General features: G+C 40.9%; 2 protein-coding genes and 1 long non-coding RNA gene across 3 annotated transcripts; 1 reads left to right on the top strand and 2 right to left on the bottom strand.

The window, feature by feature from the left end:
* The first annotated feature begins 5,453 nt into the window (after nucleotides 1-5,453).
* Nucleotides 5,454-6,035, top strand: LOC112223986. Its single transcript, XR_002949402.1, has 2 exons — nucleotides 5,454-5,578; nucleotides 5,743-6,035. It is a non-coding gene; the product is annotated as an uncharacterized LOC112223986 (long non-coding RNA).
* Nucleotides 6,036-7,912: 1,877 nt separating this feature from the next.
* Nucleotides 7,913-11,805, bottom strand: tmem35 (transmembrane protein 35). Its single transcript, XM_024387626.2, has 2 exons — nucleotides 11,529-11,805; nucleotides 7,913-9,395 (listed from the first exon to the last, which is right to left on the bottom strand). The coding sequence occupies exons 1-2, from the start codon at nucleotides 11,646-11,648 to the stop codon at nucleotides 9,033-9,035; spliced, it is 483 nt and encodes a 160-aa protein (XP_024243394.1). The 5' UTR covers nucleotides 11,649-11,805; the 3' UTR covers nucleotides 7,913-9,032.
* Nucleotides 11,806-12,145: 340 nt separating this feature from the next.
* arl13a (ADP-ribosylation factor-like 13A) lies at nucleotides 12,146-21,075 on the bottom strand. Its single transcript, XM_024387625.1, has 10 exons — nucleotides 20,887-21,075; nucleotides 16,934-17,056; nucleotides 16,738-16,808; nucleotides 16,371-16,620; nucleotides 15,976-16,081; nucleotides 15,525-15,733; nucleotides 13,753-13,858; nucleotides 13,307-13,574; nucleotides 13,042-13,149; nucleotides 12,146-12,948 (listed from the first exon to the last, which is right to left on the bottom strand). Exons 1-10 carry the CDS (start codon nucleotides 20,904-20,906, stop codon nucleotides 12,893-12,895), a joined length of 1,317 nt encoding a protein of 438 aa, XP_024243393.1. The 5' UTR covers nucleotides 20,907-21,075; the 3' UTR covers nucleotides 12,146-12,892.
* Between the last annotated feature and the right edge of the window lie 595 nt (nucleotides 21,076-21,670).

The following is a 21,670-nucleotide window of genomic DNA, read 5'->3' as shown; positions in this document are numbered from 1 at the left end:
GGAGTATCAGACCACTGCAAATCTACCAAGACCTGGCCGTCCCTCTAAACTTTCAGCTCATACAAGGAGAAGACTGATCAGAGATGCAGCCAAGAGGCCCATGATCACTCTGGATGAACTGCAGAGATCTACAGCTGAGGTGGGAGACTCTGTCCACAGGACAACAATCAGTCGTATATTGCACAAATCTGGCCTTTATGGATGAGTGGCAAGAAGAAAGCCATTTCTTAAAGATATTCATAAAAAGCGTCGTTTAAAGTTTGCCACAAGCCACCTGGGAGACACACCAAACATGTGGAAGAAGGAGCTCTGGTCAGATTAAACCAAAATTGAACTTTTTTGGCAACAATGCAAAACGTTATGTTTGGCGTAAAAGCAACACAGCTCATCACCCTGAACACACCATCCCCACTGTCAAACATGGTGGTGGCAGCATCATGGTTTGGGTCTGCTTTTCTTCAGCAGGGACAGGGAAGATGGTTAAAATTGATGGGATGATGGATGGAGCCAAATACAGGACCATTCTGGAAGAAAACCTGATGGAGTCTGCAAAAGACCTGAGACTGGGATGGAGATTTGTCTTCCAACAAGACAATGATCCAAAACATAAAGCAAAATCTACAATGGAATGGTTCAAAAATAAACATATCCAGGTGTTAGAATGGCCAAGTCAAAGTCCAGACCTGAATCCAATCGAGAATCTGTGGAAAGAACTGAAAACTGCTGTTCACAAATGCTCTCCATCCAACCTCACTGAGCTTGAGCTGTTTTGCAAGGAGGAATGGGAAAAATGTCAGTCTCTCGATGTGCAAAACTGATAGAGACATACCCCAAGCGACTTACAGCTGTAATCGCAGCAAAAGGTGGCGCTACAAAGTATTAACTTAAGGGGGCTGAATAATTTTGCACGCCCAATTTTTCAGTTTTTGATTTGTTAAAAAAGTTTGAAATATCCAATAAATGTCGTTCCACTTCATGATTGTGTCCCACTTGTTGTTGATTCCTCACAAAAAATACAGTTTTATATCTTTATGTTTGAAGCCTGAAATGTGGCAAAAGGTCGCAAAGTTCAAGGGGGCCGAACACTTTCGCAAGGCACTGTACTTGAATTACCCTACCAACGAACCCTATACTCATGATAATCTGATCACCTTATTCCACTACTTTAGCCCGATCTGATCCTACCCCAGGCCAACACCTGAGAGGACGGGACACTACCACTCAACATATGCTGTAACTCTTCTGAAGTCAAATATTGTACCCCCAAGCACTTATCTGCAGCTGCCACTACAACATCTATTTTCTGTGATTTACTTTCCATTTCAGCGGTGCAGTTGATAACCATTGCTTTGAACGTTAAGAAGCCAACCTTACTGAAGCATATACAGTGCATTTGGAAAGTATTCAGACCCCTTGACTTTTTCCACATTTTGTTACGTTACAGCCTTATTCTAAAATGCATTAAATAAAAACTTTCCTCATCAATCTACACACAATACCCCATTACGACAAAGCAAAAACAGGTGGAAAAAAAATAAACAAAAATACCTTATTTACATAAGTATTCATACACTTTGCTATGAGACTCGAACTTGAGCTCAGGTGCATCTTGTTTCCATTGATCATTCTTGAGATGTTTCTACAACTTGATTGGAGTCCCCCTGTGGTAAAGTTGCTTGATTGGACATGATTTGGAAAGGGGCACACCGGTCTATATAAGGGCCCACAGTTGACAGTGCATGTCAGAGGAAAAACCTAAACATGAGGTCGAAGGAATTGTCCGTAGAGCTCCGAGACAGGATTGTGTCGAGGCACAGATCTGGGGAAGGGTGCCAAAACATTTCTGCAGCATCGAAGGTCCCCAAGAACACAGTGGCCCCCATCATTCTTAAATGGAAGATGTTTGGAACCACCAAGACTCTTCCTAGAGCCAAACTGAGCAATTGGTGAAGGGCCTTCTTCAGGGAGTTGACCAAGAACCCAATGGTCACTCTGACTGAGTCCCAGAGTTCCTATGTGGAGAACTTTTGAGAAGTACAACTATTTCTGCAGCACTCCACCAATCAGGCATTTTTGGTAGAGTGGCCAGACGGAAGAAACTCCTCAGTAAAAGGCAAGTGACAGCCCGCTTGGAGTTTGCCTAAAGAAACCTAAAGGACTCACAGACTATGAGAAAAAGATTCTCTGGTCTGATGAAACCAAGATTGAAGTCTTTGGCAGGAATGCCAAGAGTCACGTTTGGATGAAACCTGGCGCCATCCGTGCGGTGAAGCATGGTGGTGGCAGCATCATTCTGTGGAGATGTTTTTCAGCGGCAGCGGCTGGGAGACTAGTAAGGATCGAGGCAAAGATGAACAGAGCAAAGTACAGAGAGATCCTTGATGAAAGCCTGCTCCAATGTGCTCAGGACATCAGACTGGTGCAAAGGTTCACCTTCCAACAGGCCAACAACCTTAAGCACACAGCCAAGACAATGCAGGACAAGTCTTTAAATGTCCTTGAGTGGCCCATCCAAAGCTCAGACTTGAACCCGATCAAACATCTCTGGAGATACCTGAAAATAGCTGTGCAGCGACACTCCCCATCCAACCTGACAGAGCTGGAGAGGATCTGCAGAGAAGAATTAGGGAAAGCCCCAAATACACACGTGCCAAGTTTGTAGCGTCATACCCAAGAAGACTCGAGGCTGTAATCACTGCCAAAGGTGCTTTAAAGTAAAGTGTCTGAATGCTTTTGTAAATGTGATGTTTCAGTTTATTTTTATTACACTTGCAAAGATGTCTAAAAACCTGTTTTTGTCATTATGGGGTATTGTGTGTAGATTGATGGGGGAAAAACAATTTAATAAAGTTTAGAATAAGGCTGTAACGTAGCAAAATGTGGAAAAAACCAAGGGGTCTGAATACTTTCCCAATGCACTGTATCACTCATTGGCCTATCCCGCTGTGCTGGAACAGATCAACTATTCACATGGATCCTCTCAGAATCCCTCACCCTTGACTCATCCTCCTCTACTTTCTTCACTGCCTCAGCATACCACACCTTCTGCTCTAATCTGACTCTAGCCATGTCAAACTGCCTCTCTTTCGTCGGACACTTCCGATCCCCAGAAACACGTGCACCCCTACAGTTGACACAAACAACATTATCCACCGAAACTACACAATCCTCTATCCCAGACCTCCTGCACACTTTCCACATCTTGGAATCTCCCTCCTACACATTTATGTGACATGAACATAAATGTTGCACCAGAAATAGCACAGTGGATTCACCACAAAAGCTCTAAAAAGATAACTGATATATCCTAACATGAGCTTGTCAGGTAAAGACCCCGACTCAAAACTCAGAAGGACTGAGAGTGACTCCTATGTTTCACTAGCCCATTGTCCTACTGAAAAACAAATGATAGTCCCACTAAGCCCAAACCAGATGGGATGGCATATCGCTGCAGAATGCTGTGGTAGCCATGCTGGTTAAGTGTGCCTTGAATGATGATCTCCACACCATCACACCACCTCCTTCATGCTTCACGGTGGGAACCACATATGCGGAGATCATCCGTTCACCTACTCTGCATCTCACAAATACGCGTTGGTTGGATCCAAAAATCTAATATTTGGACTCATTGGACCAAAGGACAAATTTCCACCGGTCTAATGTCCATTGCACGTGTTTCTTGGCCCAAGCAAGTCTCTTCTTATTATTGGTGTCCTTTAGTAGTGGTTTCTTTGCAGCAATTCAACCATGAAGGGCTGATTCACACAGTCTCCTCTGAACAGTTGATGTTGAGATGTGTCTGTTACTTGAACTCTGTGAAGAATTTATTTGGGCTGCAATTTCTGAGGCTGGTAACTCTAATGAACACCTCCTCTGCAGCAGAGGTAACTCTGGGTCTTCCTTTCCAGTGGCGGTCCTCATGAGAGCCAGTTTCATCATACATAGCGCTTGATGGTTTTTGCGACAGCACTTGAATACATTTGAAAAGTTCTTGACATTTTCCGGATTGACTCACATTCATGTCTTAATAAAGTAATGATGGACTGTCATTTCTCTTTGTTTATTTGAGTGGTTATTGCCATAATATGGACTTGGTCTTTTACCAAATAGGGCTATGTTCTGTATACCACCCCTACCTTGTAACAACACAACTGATTGCCTCGAACACATTAAGAATGAAATAAATTTTAACAAGGTACACCTGTTAATTGAAATGCATTCCAGGTGACTACCTAATTAAGCTGGTTGAGAGAATGCCAAGAGTGTGCAAAGCTGTGTTGTGGAACATTCTAATCAAGAGAGAGAGACTTTGTAATTTCTTCAAACAATCATCTTTATTTAATATTGATTAATTATTGCAATAATGAAGCTGGTCGATCCTACAGTCTGAAGTGTGATGACAAGAGCTCAACAAGCAGAACTGAGCCACAGTATTTTATAGTTAAGACACATCCACATGACAAACAACAGATGTCTGGAATAGGTCTAACAGGTTAGGATTTATATGTGAGAAAGGAGTATCCCCCAGCCAGATAACATTTACTGTGAAGACTGTTCCAATTGTATAGAAACCAGGGTTTGGCCCCTAAGACAAGGCTCCTCCCATCAGCCGTCCATACCAGAGACATCTCCTCCCTGGTATCTCACCGTATACAAATACCAACTCATTCTATGGAATGCAGGCTGTAGGTTTTCTCACTAAGCCATCATAAATCAATTGCCAGCGCCAAGCCCCAGAGGTCCAACTCAGTTCCACAGACATAGATGAGAGAGTGCTCATCAAATCTTATTTGATGCATAAACAGTATTAAAACATCATCTTGTAATTTTTTCTACCATAGCTGTCATCAAGGCAAAGGGTGGCTACTTTGAAGAATCTGAAATATAAAATATGTTTTGATTTGTTTAAAACTTTTTTGGTTACTACTTGATTCCATATGTGTTATTTCATCATTTTGATGTCTTCACTATTATTCTGCAATGAAGAAATAGTAAAAATAAAGAAAACCCCTGGAATGAGTAGGTGTGTCCAAACATTTGACTGGTACTGTATGTAAATAAGGTATCTGTTTTTTATTTTTAATATATTTGCAGAAATGTCTAAAAAACTGTTTTTGCTTCGTCATTATGGGGCATTATTTGTAGATTGATGAGGACATTTAAAAAAAATCTATTTTAGAATAAGGCTGTAACTTAATTTTTTTTAGAAAAAGTCAAGGGGTCTGAATACTTTCCGAATGCACTGTATACATAGAAATGTCAATAGAAAAAAAGGTCAAACAAAATTAAATGCAGCTACTTTGCTGTTATTCTAGCTCCACGGTTTGACGTGACTGTGTTAACCGTAGTTGGCTAGCTAGCAAGCAAGGGATAAGAGCATTGCCAGCCAGCATTGCAACGGAACATTTAAAACGAACGACTGGGACATAGAACAAAGACGTAATTTTAGTATAAGCAGAACCCAGAGATGTTCAAACAGACGGCCAGACTCTGGTCTCATGTGTACGCCGGCGCCCCCTCCTCCAGTCCAGAGTACACCCGCAAAATAGACAAACTCTGTGGCATAGGCTTCGACAAAGTCATTGGGCCCCACGTGACTAGCTCTAATGCTGTCTCAGCAGTAGATACCTTCATCACATTTTATTATGGTTCACCAATGGATCTGTTTTGTGTTTGAATACTGTAGCATAGTTATGACTGTGTTATAAACTTCCTTCTCTACTGTTTGTCCCGTCTCCACAGAATGCAGTAATAGTGGCGTTGTCGTCGAAATCCTGGGACGTGGAGACTGCGACAGAGCTACTGCTCAGTAACTGAGTCTCAATGGCCCCCTGGTCCCAAACCACCCATCACACCACCTCACCCGGCCCCCATCTGACTCCTCTATACACACCCTCTCCCTTCAGTCTCCCTCCATCTGAAGCACCCTCCTCTGTTCCTCTGACCCCTTACCTCCACACCTGTTGGATACCCCCTCTCAACCTACTGGCACTTCTCCCCTTAGTCATAATCACCATCGTCTCTGCTCTGTACCATGCTCCAGCTTTCCTGCCATCTTCACATTGGCACTATACCCTTCCATTTCACATACCTCAATCAAATGACTTGAACCAAGTGCCCTTCCTCTGTGCGCATGCTGGACCCCATTCACACGCTGGCTTTGTCCAAACACTCTTCACTGGCATCCTATTTAACTATACAATCCTTTTAAATCAGCTATGACCTTGAAGAAAGTAAGAAAGCAGTGTTAGATTGTTTGAACAGAGCCATTTTCTTCACTCCACTCTTTTGGCACTTGCTAGGAAACATTACTGATGTTTCTTTGCAGTAGCCACATCCATATCATGCCCATCAAGTCACCTGTCTTTTCAGTTTTAACCTTCCGAAACTCCCCTCCCCAGCCCATCCCATCTGCAGGTAGCCCCACCCCCCTCATGATTCATAATCATCACTCTTTCCTCCCCCTTTTTATTTGGTTCTGGCCTCCTACAGGAAGACATTTGGATTCCCATTTTTTGAAAGAAAGAAAGAAAACAAAAAGCAGAAAACGCTCACCTCATCGTTCACCGATAACGTTACTCAAGCAAATTGGGATTGGAAGTTTAATTTTTTTTTGAAAGAATGAATCTGTAAATAAAGCTATTAAAGTCTGTGTTAATTCATCCAAAACCTGTATTTTGTACTATGTGCTTTTAAGAAATGCATAATATTGTATAATTATCTATGATTTTGTGTGTTTGCATTTGCGTGTGCGATTAGTAGTCTTCCCTGTGTGTGTGTGTGTGTGTGTGTGTGTGTGTGTGTGTGTGTGTGTGTGTGTGTGTGTGTGTGTGTGTGTGTGTGTGTGTGTGTGTGTGTGTGTGTGTGTGTGTGTGCGTGTGCGTGTGCGTGTCTATGTGTGTGTAAAAATCTGGGGTGAGAGGCTACTTTTATGATGCTGGGGAAACAAAGTCTAGTGGGAATTATATACTTGGGGAAAGCAGAACGAGCATATTCATTACAATAGAATTGTGGGCGTATGCAGTTAACCATGCTGCATACATATGCATATTTATTTAAGAAATCACTCCTTTCAATGGTGCCCTGTTCCTAAGAGCAAAGCAAGAAACAGATCTTGACTCAAGTTGTGTGACACGGAGCACCTGCTCCCTCTGGTCAGAAGAAACACAAACAAATATCACAAGTATCACGAGTCCACTACAGGTTACCTTCACTGATTCAATGGCACCCAACTCCTTTCCCAACCGCCCTTAAACCACAAATGGATCCACATAAAAGGCAAGGATCCACTTTCTCCAAAAATGCCACTCCTACTGGACCAAACGTATCTTTATCATAACCATGTCCATCAATGCAAGGCTTGGGCTCTGAGCTCCTCACAACACCTTCTACCCCTTCCATTTCACCTCCAGAACTTGAACTGGCGTCCGGCTCACATGTTTGAACTTGACACCAATCTTCCTCGACATACCCTCTCCCTTGTTATTGCGAGCTTCAACAGATTCAAATCCCTTAGTCTTTTCAACCTCCTCTCTCTTTCCCTAAAACTCACCTCACTTAGCCAATTACCCAACTCTTGAAAATATTAATATTTTCTAAGCCAAAATCTCTTTTTAGCCCCCTCGAGAGACACGCTAAGCCCTATACTTCCTCAACTTCAAACTCGACCCATCTGCCAGTTCGCTTTCCTTCCTACATGCATAAACTGATGTGAAGGTAATGATTTATATACATAATTGTGTGTAGTAGGCTCATTCACTTCAAGGATGCAAGTTCAGGTACTCTAAATTTGCAATGAACTGAATGCAAATCCAAGCGTTCATTCTTCTTTTCACACACTTTATGTTTGGAATGTTTTGCAAATAACTGCTGACTTGAACTGGATTGAAATGATACACAATGAACACACAGCTTGGAGATCCACCTGTACATTTTTTTATTGAGCTCATCTTGTTTTGCAGAAGTATTGTGAATGTTAAAGACCACCTGAACAACCGCTCATCTGACCAAAAACCTCCCTTTATCTACTCATCATTACTGAAGGTAGCACCACTTATATATTAATCAAATACATTTACATTACAAGAAGAACCCAGTGGTAATGTTAATACTCATATGAATACTTATCTAATATAGTAATTCAACAGAATACTATTAAAAAAAATCAAAGCGCAAAATAGACTCACAGATAAACATAAGCCTTTGTTGTCACTGGATGTAAAGAGAGACAGTCCTTTATTAAGAGACAAATATCAAGTCCTTTATTGGACATGTCAATTGACACAGCATTTGACAAAGTAGCTGGACTACTGACTGTGTTCCAGAGACATAGAGACAGCACTAGGCTAGCAACCATAGACATATTATGTATGTACATAATTGCTAGCAAAATGCCTTCCTATAGGTCTCTCCTCCATATGAGTTCTTGAACAAAAGTGTTGGGTGCAACAAAGTGATTCATCAATTTGTGATGAGCGAAAGACTTGTCATTTGACCGTTCAATTTTTCTTTGGGGAAAAGGGGTACATTTTCATGCATAGGAATACTTACAAGAAAATCGAATGAACAGGTAAAAGCTTTAACGAAAGTCATCTGAATTCACTGAAATGATTCTTATTTTACTAATACCAATGGAAATATGTGATATTGTGTATTATATTTAAATAAATGTGAGTCAATATTCACCAACAATATATCTTGAACAGTGGTGATAGGATATGAGTTTGTTTTAAACCATTTAATATGAACTATGCTTAATTGTTGTAAAATAACAATTGAATTCAAGGGATATCATTAGCTTTCTAGCTAAAATGTGAAAAATAGAAAAGTACCAATCTTCAATAGCGGAAAACATTAGCAGTCTCAAAGCCAACAAAGTCACTCAAATTAGTATTTGTGTCAAAAAGAAACATAAAAATATCACTTGTAAAATAGCGACTGTGTTTCTTTTGAATCAGAATTGCTACAATCCAAAGAAATACACAAGGTTCCATTTTGCTGTTGCTCTGCCCAGACTAGACGATTGGGCTGGATTAGGACTGCTTGACTTTGTTCTTTTCCTGGACATTGATGTGTTCTTCCCTGCTCTCCTCCCTCTCAGGCCGGTCCTCACTCTGCCGGGCAATGAGCAGTCGGCAGGTGAGCAGAATGCCAAAGACCAGAGCATGGGCATATCGTTTCAGGGGGTCTCCTACTAGCTGGTGGAAGAAAAGGACCGCCAGCATGACCAGCAAGAGCAGGAAGTTAGCCACATCCTTGGGTCTCCCTGGCACCAACGTCAGAACCACACCACAGCCCACCTCTAGTGAGCCAACGATCTTACGGAGCAGCACCGAACTGATACCCATCTTCTTTAGACCTGGCAAGGCCTTTGCGTAGCTTTTGTATGCCCTTTTCTAAAGAAAAAAACGTGAGAGAGAACATTTCAGCATTCATTTTCATAGATATCAAAGAGAGAACTTGCTCATTAGTGGTATACTATAGGCTACAGTATATACTTTCTCCGATTTGTAGAACCTGTAAGGAAGTTCCAGATCTATATCAAAAGTTGGAGTGAGACGATACATTTAATGTCTTAATAGAAATTACGCATTGCCTCTTATCCGCTCGTCGTCCTCTTATGCCATAGTTTGTACATCTCAATTGTCAGTAGAAACCACGTTTGTTTAAGCAAGTCAGCCATATGTTTTTTTTAAAAGGCAGTAAATGAGGCTGAATGAACTGTTTCCCTGCCAGACAAGGCTCCGTTGATAGCCAGGTGTAGCAGTGGTAAGGATTCACTCCATGTTCCTGAAAAGAAAGCTCTGCTGTTGGGAGAGCTTTATGTAGTCCTAACAGTTTGTGGGCACCGTTTGTCACCGTTATAGTGCAATTCATGTTTTGATACGTGTTGGGTAGTGGCTTTGCTGGCATGCATCTAAACATTGTTTTGTTGTTGTTGAGGTTGCCCCACCAAGATGTACATGCTAAAATCGCCACTGACACTAACAGATATTTTTCTGTTGTTTTTCACAAAATAGTCTAACTATAGGGTTTAAGAGTTGTACTTGTAAGTAGCCTATGCAAGCACCACCAAAACCACTGTCCTTGATATCGGCCTATTACATAAAATGTTCTATCGTTGGGGCCTCCCGAGTGGTGCAGCGGTCTAAGGAACTGCATCGCAGTGCTAGAGGTATCACTACAGATCCGATCACGGGCTGTTTCGCAGCCGGCCATGACCGGGAGATCCATGAGGCGGCACACAATTGACCCAGCTTCGTCCGGGTTAGGGGAGGGTTTGGCTGGCCAGGATGTCCTTGTCCCATCGCGCTCTAGCGACTCCTGTGGCGGGCCGGGTACATGCACGCTGACAAGGTTGCCAGATCGGATGCACATTGGTGCGGCTGGCTTCCTGGTTAAGCGAGCAGTGTGTCAAGAAGCCGTGCTGGTTGGCGGCGTCAGGTTTTGGAGGACACATGGCTCTCGACCTTCACCTCTACCTATTCCGTACTGGGACAAGACTGTAACTACCAATTGGATATCACTAAATTGGGGAGAAAATGTGGTAAATGTACAAAAATAAATAAATAATAATAATACTCAATGACCAAAATATAGGCTAATGAAGGGGCCTATTCACCATATAATAAGAATTACATTAGAACATATATGAATGAAGAGAAAAGCACAGATGAGCATTAACATCATTGGTAGGGAGAAACTCAACATCAGCCCCACACCGGCAGGTGCACCCCTAGCTAATTAAACTCAACTCCACGATTTGCAATGGAGTTGAGTGGGGGCTAGTGTCGGCGGACTGGAGCTCCGACATCACATAAAGGGACGTTTTTAACAAAAACGACTGATTTCAGCACCCAAAGAATAGCTCGAAATTACACAGAACAATGTCGTGATGTCGGAGCTCCAGTCCGCCCACAGTAGTCGCCGCTCAACTCCATCATTAAAGAGTTTAATCGACTGGTCGGCTAGTGAATCCCAGAATTTGACTATAGAATTTGTTCGAATGCGCTGCCTAGTCTAAAATGTACCTTCAAATACCATTAAGTCATATTTGGCTAATAATAACAAATAATTCGCCATAAAACACTACTGAACAAACGTGTAGGCTACTGTTAGCCTATATCCTAGTCTTATCGTATTTCAAACAAACAGGCCTATATACCTGTAGCCAATTCATTCGATTTCAATTATGTGGGTTTATCTGAAATGCCTAATGGTAATATTTAGTTTTTTTGTCATAATAGTCATGTATTTCTATCGTCAGACTTCAATAAATAATTTTGCCTATTATAGGCTATATAATAATGCAGCAGGTACCATCATCTCCTTGCTTGCTTAAATTCATTCCCAAGATTGAAACAAAACATACATTCAAATCATATGTGTCAGTTAGATATGATATGCTATTTTATTTCATGATCCAAATGTGGGTCAGCAGCGCACAGCACATTAGAGCCTGAGAGCGTCCATAGCCAGAACAATGGCTTTCGCTTCCAGCTGCGGTTTGTTGCTAAAGGTTTACTTACCATCTCACTGTACGCATCTTTGCTTAATCTTGGTGTGAGCTTTATAGTGCCCATGAAGACGAAAAAAAGACCAAGAGCAAAAGAGAGGGCCACAATTGTTATCGTCCTCGGTGAAGCCATCTTCAGTGTTGTGTGTCCCGATCCCCCCACCAACCTGTGTGTCTCGGCGCGGCCGCTATTTAGTGGAGGCCTATTCACTGAAACAACTGGCTGTAATGTGTTCTGTCCTGTCAAGATGCTGAGGGGGGTGGGCTTCTCGAAGAGCGAAAAAATGGCGAAAGTGAATTTGTACACAGGGTTCAAGGTCCAAATGCCCAATTATGGAGCCCATACCAAGATATATTATCAGTTTATATGTAATATAATTACATAAATTACGAATGGATATTATTTGTACATAGTCCAACAATATATATATATTTTTTTAGCAGTTTCTTTTCCAGCATGCATAAGTAAATAATAGCTAATACCGAATGAAATAGGAAACATGGTTACATATGGCTGACTATTAGTTTGGCGCTTGACCTATTTGTTTGGACTGTTTTGAATCTGGGTCAAACAACAGAGCATTATCATCTTCAAGGTGAACGAACACGAGCACACTTCAAGGCATATGGTACATTGTAAAAGGAAGCACGTGATTGTTTATTGTACATTTCAGTTTTGTATTTGTTCTTTGTTCAAAATTGACCTGCTGGTGTTCTCTTCAAATTCTATTTTCCTTTCACTGACCCTTTTGTGTTGTTGAAAAACAGGGTCTGTGAGACATTTGTCAAATAGTCATATAAAAAGAAAACGAACATTACAAAAGCATGTCACTTTTTCCATCAAAATTACAATATACACAGATAAACTCTATTCATATTTATGAGGGATTAAAATATTTTGGCCAGTACATTCATCATGTTTGTAAACAACTGTTTACTTATACTGCAGATAATTAAGTAACCACTAATAAATAAATATTTCATATAACATATTTTGGTAAGATAAAATAAACACATTTCTCAGGGGGTGCATTGTGGATTTGCAGTTCCTGCACAGTAGCAGCGAAGAAAAACATCCATCAAGTATTTTGAAATTGTCCTTCAAAAGCTGTTGAATACTCCAATTGTAATCCAGAAGTTAGAAATGTGAGGTAATTGAATGGAAAATGAGGTTGTGGAGGATTTGCAGGCAGGGCATGTCTCCCTCTGTCAATCAGTCAGTCAGGTCGCTGTCTGGGTGGTTTGCAGGGAAGAGGCTGGGGGTGAGTCACTAAGGTGTCTCAGCGTGTTTATAAATCACTGGAGTGCTGCCCTTGCCAGGATAGCAGACTGCGTCATCACACACTGCACCTAGGACTCTCTGTCAGCCCTCTCCTCTCACTGGCCCTGATTCTGTCGCTCTTTCAGAGCCAAAATGGCTTTTCGGTAAAGATCTATCAAGAAACAGGGAAATCACATATCTCAGACAGTCTCATTTTTTGCATTGCATTTCAGTGTGAGTTAAAAAGGAGAGACTGGGGGCTCACCAAAGGTCGCAGAGAGGTCAACTGGCTGGGAGTATGCTCCTGGCATCTTCTCAGAGTTTATCCTGTTCTTTTTCACTTTCACCACTTTTTTCTTCTTCTTCTTGTCCCCTTTATCAACAGATGAGAAAATGTGAACGTTATCAACTCAGATGCACATTTCAATATTAAAAAGTGCCAACAACATGTTGTAACTTGTTAATACATCATAAAACATGCTCCAATACATTGGAGGTAGATTGAAGTGTTGTTTGAGGAGCACAGCTACCTTTATTCAAGTTGTCTTTGTCTTCGTTGTCAACTGATTCTGGGAGCTCTTGGGTCTCTTCCTTCACTTTGGCTTTACGTTTCAGCTTCCTTCGTTTCGGAGGTATTAGGGGACTGTTGGCCTTCTCTTTCTGCACACTGTGTTCTGGGTCTGCCTCTGTGCTACCTTCCTCCTCCTCCGCATTCTCTCCTTCGCTTTTCTCTTCTGTGTCCTTAATCTTCACCTGTTGTTTCTTCTTTTTATTAAGCCTCTTTTTCAGAGTGCTCTCCTACAATAAACAAGGCTTTTCAGTTCACATATTCCAGCAGTGAAAATGAATGTGCACCTCCAGATGTACTAAAACTAGTAGATTGTTTCACTACAAATAATCAATTGGAATCTTATCAAGATCAAATGGATCTACAACTAAAGATTATCAGTTGATTTGTACATTTCAATGTCTTTACCTTTTTCAAGATGTTTCGAATGGGTTGTAGCGAGGGGGTCTTGGGTCTTAGGTCCCTTTCATGAGGGCTTTGTACTTTACGAAGGTCATTTTTGCTGGCACGGATTCTACACATAGACATTTCACATAAGAAAGGGTCCATACCATGATGCTTTAGCTAACATGGGCCATGTCTTTGCAGTAGTTCATGGATACATTCTGTGAATGCAATATTAACACATTGGCCAAGACAGATGATATCCTGTCTAACTGAAGGCACATCCCACTCATGGGCACACCATGTCATTTCAACGTGGAAATGTGGATACCAATTGGTTGAGAAGTTGATCAATGAGATTTATAACTTTTATTCACCGACTCCAATAGACAGACAGGTTGTTGAATTCCCAATGTGTTATCACTGTGCTTTCAACCATCTAAAAGGACACCAACGTTCAAATGGAAATACAATGTCAGACATTTTGTATTTATACAACAACGTAACGGGTTATCACTGTGCATTACCTAATAGCAGAAACAAATGGATTGCTGTTGAGATTACATTAAAAGTACATAGTGCAAGTGATCAATGCTGTTCAAGATTCTGCTCAGATTATTACAGCAATTGTGAAGATCTCCACAGACCTGCGAGCTTTGCATGCTATCTTGAACTTGCACGCTTTCTATGATTACGTACTGTAAGAAGACATTTACAGTTCCAGTAACCTCAATTTGTCCATGGAAGTGTTACTCATTTTAAGGTTGAATAAATACGTTTACATTAGTTTGTAAGAGCCTTTACTTTAAGCTATTTACTCTTACTACAAAAAGATAATTGAATTGTGTTTGGTTGACATTGTAACCAAATGTCAACATTTAAAGGATATGCTTGGATAATTTCATTTGAGCCACTGGCTTAATCCTATTATTTAACTTGTATTTTTGGTTTATTTGGAGATGTGAATTGGAGAGTTTACTTGTCTGGAAATCTACCAATCCTCCATCGTTAACACAATGGAAAGGTCAAATGCTTTATCTAAATGTTGAAAGTGCGTGAGCGAGAAACAAAATGGTGCAGTTTGAGGCCATGTGGCAGAGGGCCACTGGAGATGGGGGTGTGAGCAGGTGGGTCTGGGCAGGGGGGATGTTGTGGATGTTTGTGTAAGTCTGTATGTTGTCATTTGTATGTTTATGTTTTTTATTGTAAAACAAAAAAAACAAAAAAATCTTTGAGCTATTGTTTAATAAAATATTTAACAATGGCTGTTGATGACTTTGCAAATGCTATATAGGCTTAAATAGTATAATTGATGATATTTTACCTAATAAGTATGGTTTCATTTAATTTGCCCTGTTAAACCTACCCTTTGGAATGACTTCAATAGCAACAGTGAATATATTTAGTTATTAAGGGATCTCTCAATAATCATTCTCACGATAGCACATTGGTAGTAGTCAGTGACAAAAATCAAAGCTGGGCTTAGTTAAAATCCTGGATGGGAAACCAAATGAATAGCTTTAGATCAACTCTCCAGTAGGAGGTGCTGCTATATTTTTTAAATAGTGTATATGACGTTGAAGTTCTGAAATAGTTTCAAAGGTACAAATTCAACATATTTTATACAGGGTGTGTCTATCTTGAAAATTGTATTGTAACCTTAAATTTCACACTCAAAGCAACAGTTTCCATTGATTACTTTTTAAAATCCACGTCACAATACGTTGACAAATTACATTGAAACAACGTTGATTCAACCAGTTTGTGCCAATTGGGATAGTTATGGTCGCTCTTACCTTTCCTCTTTGGGCTTGCGGCTCCTCTCTATCTTCCCACGCCTGTCCCTCTCGTCTGGTGCTAGAGGTCTCCTGTCCCTGATGTCCCTGATTATGCGAGAACAGAGTTCTGGGTAATCCAGATTGACAGCACGCAGAAGCCAGCGAAGACCCCGCAGCGTCTTCCTGTCTGTCCACCTCCGCAGGTCTATTAAGGCTGAGCAAGGCTCCTAGAGCGAAAAGGCACAACATAATCAAATATATTTGGCCTACATGGATTTCTGTCTGTCTATGTATCTATCTGTCTCTTGAACATAATAAACATAATCTGTCTGTCTGTCTGTTTGCCTGGCTGTCAGTTTGTCTGGCTGTCTGTCTGTCTGGATCTTATGTCTGGCTCTTCTGTCTGGCTGTCTGTCTAGCTCTTCTGTCTGGCTGTGTGGAGAGTGGTGTGTGTGAGAACTAGACTCACAATGTGGCACAGAGAACGGCTCTGGTTCACCAGTCTCTCCAGAGACAGGAGCTCAATTATCTCACATCCCAGCAGGGCATTCATCTTGTCTTGCTTGTTGGCCAGCCTAAAACACAACACAGTTTATTCAGTGGAATCAAAAAAGGAAAAAAAACTACACTGAAAGCACTAATCAGTTTCGTTACTGTGCTTCCTTGCCCACTGTACCATGGCAACACTAAGGTTTTAATGTAGGTAGTATAGATTCTGTCACTTTGTCATGTACATCTCATAGAATATTGTATAACATACTTATAAACTATAAATATAACAAATATAGCTTTACTTTTTATTTTAAGGTTGATCAAGTATTCTATTCACATGAACTCAAACTTGATATAAGAATTATTCCTTACACCAGTAGTGGTTTTCCCGCCACTCTAGGTTGCTTCAGCAGGTCCGTCAGAAGTTCCTTGACCTCTTTAATCCTCTGCCGGTCACTGGAGTCCACCACAAAGATGAACCCATGGACCTCCCCATAGAGATCCCTCCAGGACCCCCGCAACTCCGGGGCCCCACTGATGTCAAGCAGGGTGACCAGGAAGTTCTCCACTCTCAGCTCCGTGCGGACACACCCATGTGTTGGACCCACGTCCACCGGGGGCACTGCAGACAGCGAGAATAGTTACAAGAGGACCTCAGTCAGCCATACGCAGATTTCTGTGTAATGTCTACTATAATGTTACTGTTAATTGTTTTGTATTGAAGTCACTGTTACATTACCTCTTAACATCCCCCTGACAGTGGATGTTTTTCCTGCTTTATCAAGACCGACCACGAGTACATTGACTTTCCTGTGTGAAAATACGAGACATGGGGCTGGAGTTAGCATATGGAGCAATTTAAGTCAGAGTATTTGTAATCACAAGTGACTGAGGGACTGTTAATGTTAATCCATTTGAGAGAAAGTAATTCTTACCTGATGGGTTGCTGGAACTTGGAGACCCAGCTGCAGCAGTTGGTTATCAGGTTGAACATGTTCAGTTGTGGTGAAACAGAACAAGGTGAGCACAGCGGCAACCATCTTCTCCTCAGTCCCCACCTGAAAGAAGAGCTCATTTTGACACAGGGTCGACGTGCAAACTATAGACTTACAGAATGACCGGTGCTAAGTCAGCTGAGGTAACAAAGGCTACTGTCAGGTGATCAGGGTCAGGGCCAATAAACCCCTGAGGACTTCAGAGCCATTTAGATCTTTATGTAAAAGTTGATCATTTATTTACTGTTTGAAATCTCTTTGACAAAGGTTAGCATTATCTGTGTGACTATATAAACTTCACTATTAGAAAAAAAATACTCTTTGTAGAACGTAAAATGGTTCTTCAGCTGTCCCCAAAGGGGAACCCTTTGAATAACTCTTTTTGGTTCCAAGTAGAACCATTTTGGTTCCAGGTAGAACCATTTTTGGGCTCCATTAGGACCCTTTCCACAGAGGGTTCTACATGGAACCCAAAAGGGTTCTTCTATGGGGACACGCAAAGAACCCTTTCAACCCTTTTCTCTAAGAGCATGGGTTATAGTACCTGGCTAAACTAGGTAACTTCGTTTGTACCCACAGTGCATTCCTATCCCTTTCGGGATACACTATTCATTGGGTCTGTGCATTACCTGCTTACTGTATATCCTTTTTTGCTATCCCCATAAACTAGTCCATCGGTTTCCACCATGGGGTTTGTTTTATTGTTTTACAATGCACAGCATAAATGTATGGAGACTCTCGACTACATGTTACGGAACTATGTGGCTGAACTGGCTGGCACAGTCTGGTTACATAGCCTACCAGTTGTCTGACAAATATTTGTACATGTGTGTAGTCTGCCACAGACTGTGTAGAACCAAACAGCAGGTGTGTGAGTGTGTCCATCTGAGGTGTGCTAAATAAATCCAGCAGGCCTCAGCTCTCTGCCCTCTGCATCTGCTCAATCTCCCTAAGCTGCCTAAGCCCAGACTAGTCAGGTAGAGCATAAACTAGCAACAAGACTTCAAATGACAGCATGGTTATCCAACTGGCGAGACTCGGGCAGATTTAGTACAAAAATAAAATACACACACACACAGTTGAAGTCAGACGTTTACATACACCTTCACCAAATACATTTAAACTCAGTTTTTCACAATTCCTGACATTTAATCCTAGTAAAAATGCCCTGTCTTTGGTCAGTTAGGATCACCACTTTATTTTAAGAATGTGAAATGTCAGAATAATAGTAGAGAGAAATATTTATTTCATCACATTCCCAGTGGGTCAGAAGTTTACATACACTCAATTAGTATTTGGTAGCATTACCTTTAAATTGTTTAACTTGGGTCAAACATTTTGGGTAGCCTTCGACAAGCTTACAACAATAAGTTGGGTGAATTTTGGCCCATTCCTCCTGACAGAGCTGGTGTAACTGAGTCATGTTTGTAGGCCTCCTTACTCGCACACACTTTTTCAGTTCTGCCCACAAATTGTCTATAGGATTGAGGTCAGGACTTTGTAATGTCCACTCCAATACCTTGACTTTGTGGTCCTTAAGCCTTTTTGCCACAACTTTGGAAGTATGCTTGGGGTCATTGTCCATTTGGAAGACCCATTTGTGACCGAGCTTTAACTTCCTGACTGATGTCTTGAGATGTTGCTTCAATATGTCCACATCATTTTCTTTCCTCATGGTGCCATCTATTTTGTGAAGTGCACCAGTCCCTCCTGTAGCAAAGCACCCCCACAACATGATGCTGCCACCCCGTGCTTCACGGTTGGGATGGTGTTCGTCGGCTTGCAAGCCTCCCCCTTTTTCCTCCAAACATAACAATGGTCATTATGACCAAACAGTTCTATTATTGTTTCATCAGGCCAGAGGACATTTCTCCAAAAAGTACGATCTTTGTCCCCATGTGCAGTTGCAAACCGTAGTCTGGCTTTTTTAATGGTTGTTTTGGAGCAGTGGCTTCATCTTTGCAGAGCGGCATTACAGGTTATGTCGATATAGGACTAGTTTTTCTGTGGATATAGATACTTTTGTACCCGTTTCCTCCAGTATGTTCACAAGGTACTTTGCTGTTGTTCTGGGATTGATTTGCACTTTTCACACCAAAGTACATTCATCTCTAGGAGACAGAACGTATCTCCTTCCTGAGCGGTATGATGGCTGCGCGGTCCCATGGTGTTTATACTTGCGTACTATTGTTTGTACAGATGAACGTGGTACCTTCAGGCGCTTGGAAATTGCTCCCAAGGATGACTTGTGGAGGTCTACAATTTTTTCTCTGAGGTCTTGGCTGATTTCTTTTGATTTTCCCATGATGTCAAGCAAAGAGGCACTGAGTTTGAAGGTAGGCCTATATCCACAGGTACACCTCCAATTGACTCAAATGATGTCAATTAGCCTATTAGACGCTTCTAAAGCCATGACATAATTTTCTGGAATTTTCCAAGCTGTTTAAAGGCACAGTCAACTTTGTGTATGTAAACTCCTGACCCACTGGAATTGTGATACAGTGAATTATAAGTGAAATAATCTGTCTGTAAACAATTGTTGGAAAAATTACTTGTGTGCATGACACAACAGACTTGCCAAAATATTAGTTTGTAACAAGAAATTTGTGGAGTGGTTGAAAAACGAGTTTTAATGACTCTAACCTAAGTGTATGTAAACTTCCGACTTCAACTGTATATACAATCTAATTTTGGAAATATGTTCCCAAGTATTCCCACGCATAATAGAGATGTGATTGTACACAAATGTAAGCATGGTTTGAAATTATTATGTTTTAGTGAAGTATTATATCTGTGGTCAATTTGTAGTATACAAATTATGTGTAATTGTGGATGTTCATAAATTCAGTGCACTCTGGCGTTCGTAGATTCAGAGCGCTGTCATATTGTCCGTTCTTAAATTCAGAGCGTATCACTCTCGAGGCGTTCAGAGCCACAGTAGGGTTGATCCAAGCGTTGTCACAACTGCAGTCAAGCACCCAAGCTAACTGGCTAAATTTGGCTAGCTACTTCCAGTCACAAATGAGAGAACAACTCACTCCGTCCTTTTACTCGCCCTATCAGAGCTGGTTAAGCTGATATCATGAAATCTAGATAGAGTGTTGTGGTGACTGTAACTGTGCTGCTGGCAACAATTGAATAAAACAAATTTGTTTTACGTTTTACTGACACCGGTCATATTCAACAGGTGTTGCACATTCGGAAATTAATCAGTTATTCTGTACTCTGGCTCATTCAGACAGAGTCCTCTGAAATCGGAGTAGATAGCCAGAGTGAATTTATGTTTCCCGGCCCCTCGACCATCCGCGCAAGAAAAAAATCGTCCCAAAATTGATCCCTGACCTACAGAATATATTTTCAATATTCATATTTCTTATTGATACGGTTTCGGGTGTCAGGTGAATTATTTATCAAATAAATGTTTGTCTCTATACAAATTCCAATGTAGCAATAAAAGGCTATTTAAGTTCAGACATTTAGACCATAAAAGTGCAAATTAAGCACGTTGTCAGATTAAAGTAAAAAGAAAAAACTGATTTAAATAAAATACGTCACTGACTGCAATGATGAATATTGATATGGTTGAATCTGAAGACAACAGAGTGTGCTTTATTAGTAAACAGTGATAACCATGTGTACAACCTCTTAATGTAAACAATGTGCAAAAGCCTAAATGCATTGCCCATCATATAAATTATGCAAAACTGTATTAGTCCATGACAAAATATCCAATCCACACACAGCATTGTTCACTCAAAAACTCGTTCATATTACTTGTTTAATCCCGCAAATAGAACACTTTCACCACTGTTCTCAGGGGTAAATCTATGAAAATAGAAGCCGCGTGAAATGATAGATAGAATATAAACAAAATAACATCTCAGCATACTTACAGTAGGATGTCAGTGTCCATACGTTTGTTTGAGTGTGTTTCTCTTGTGGCATCTTGTATGTACCAGATAACTAATCAGGGCTCAATAATTCCACTAATCCTGTGGTCACCTCATGTAGGTGGTGCAACCTGGGAAACACAGTGGTAACCTGTCTACCAATCATTCGGGTGTTTGTTAGATCGGCCTTCAACCGGATAGGTTGCTCTACTGTAAAGGTCCAATGCGGCCGTTTTTATCTGAATATCAAATCATTTCTGGGTAACAATTAAGCACCTTACTCTGATTGTTTTCAATTAAAAGAGTTAAAAATGAACAAAAATAGATTCTTAGTAAAGATACATTTCTCAAGCTAGAATTTTGCTAAAACTTTCTGGATTTATTCTGAGTGGGTAGGGGAAATCTGAGAACTAGCTGTAATTGGCAGAGAGGTTTGGAAAGCTCTTTCTTATTGGTTTATTAACACATTTACGCCAATGGTGATCTCACCTGGCAGTCCAAAACTCCATCCCAGCAAAATATGCTGGAAATTCAGGCTGTCTTTTCAAACAGCTCTTATGCTAAAAGGGTATTATGATAATTTTCACAATTTCACAATATTATTCCAACCACATATTGTGGAAATATTTATAAAATGAATCACGTTTTTGATTGCATTGTGATTTAGCTTGGCCAGATCAGGACACCTGCTCATGGCCAATTTTAACAAAGATGTTTCATGATGTGGTTTTAAAAACAATTATTTATTTTTTTTACATCTAGTGCCCCTCCTTTAACAATGGAAGAG

This window comes from Oncorhynchus tshawytscha, linkage group LG21, assembly GCF_018296145.1.
Source record: "Oncorhynchus tshawytscha isolate Ot180627B linkage group LG21, Otsh_v2.0, whole genome shotgun sequence".
Classification (NCBI taxonomy): Eukaryota; Metazoa; Chordata; class Actinopteri; order Salmoniformes; family Salmonidae; genus Oncorhynchus; species Oncorhynchus tshawytscha.
The sequence above is the reverse complement of the archived record's forward strand: the minus strand, read 5'-3'. Positions and strand labels throughout refer to the sequence as shown.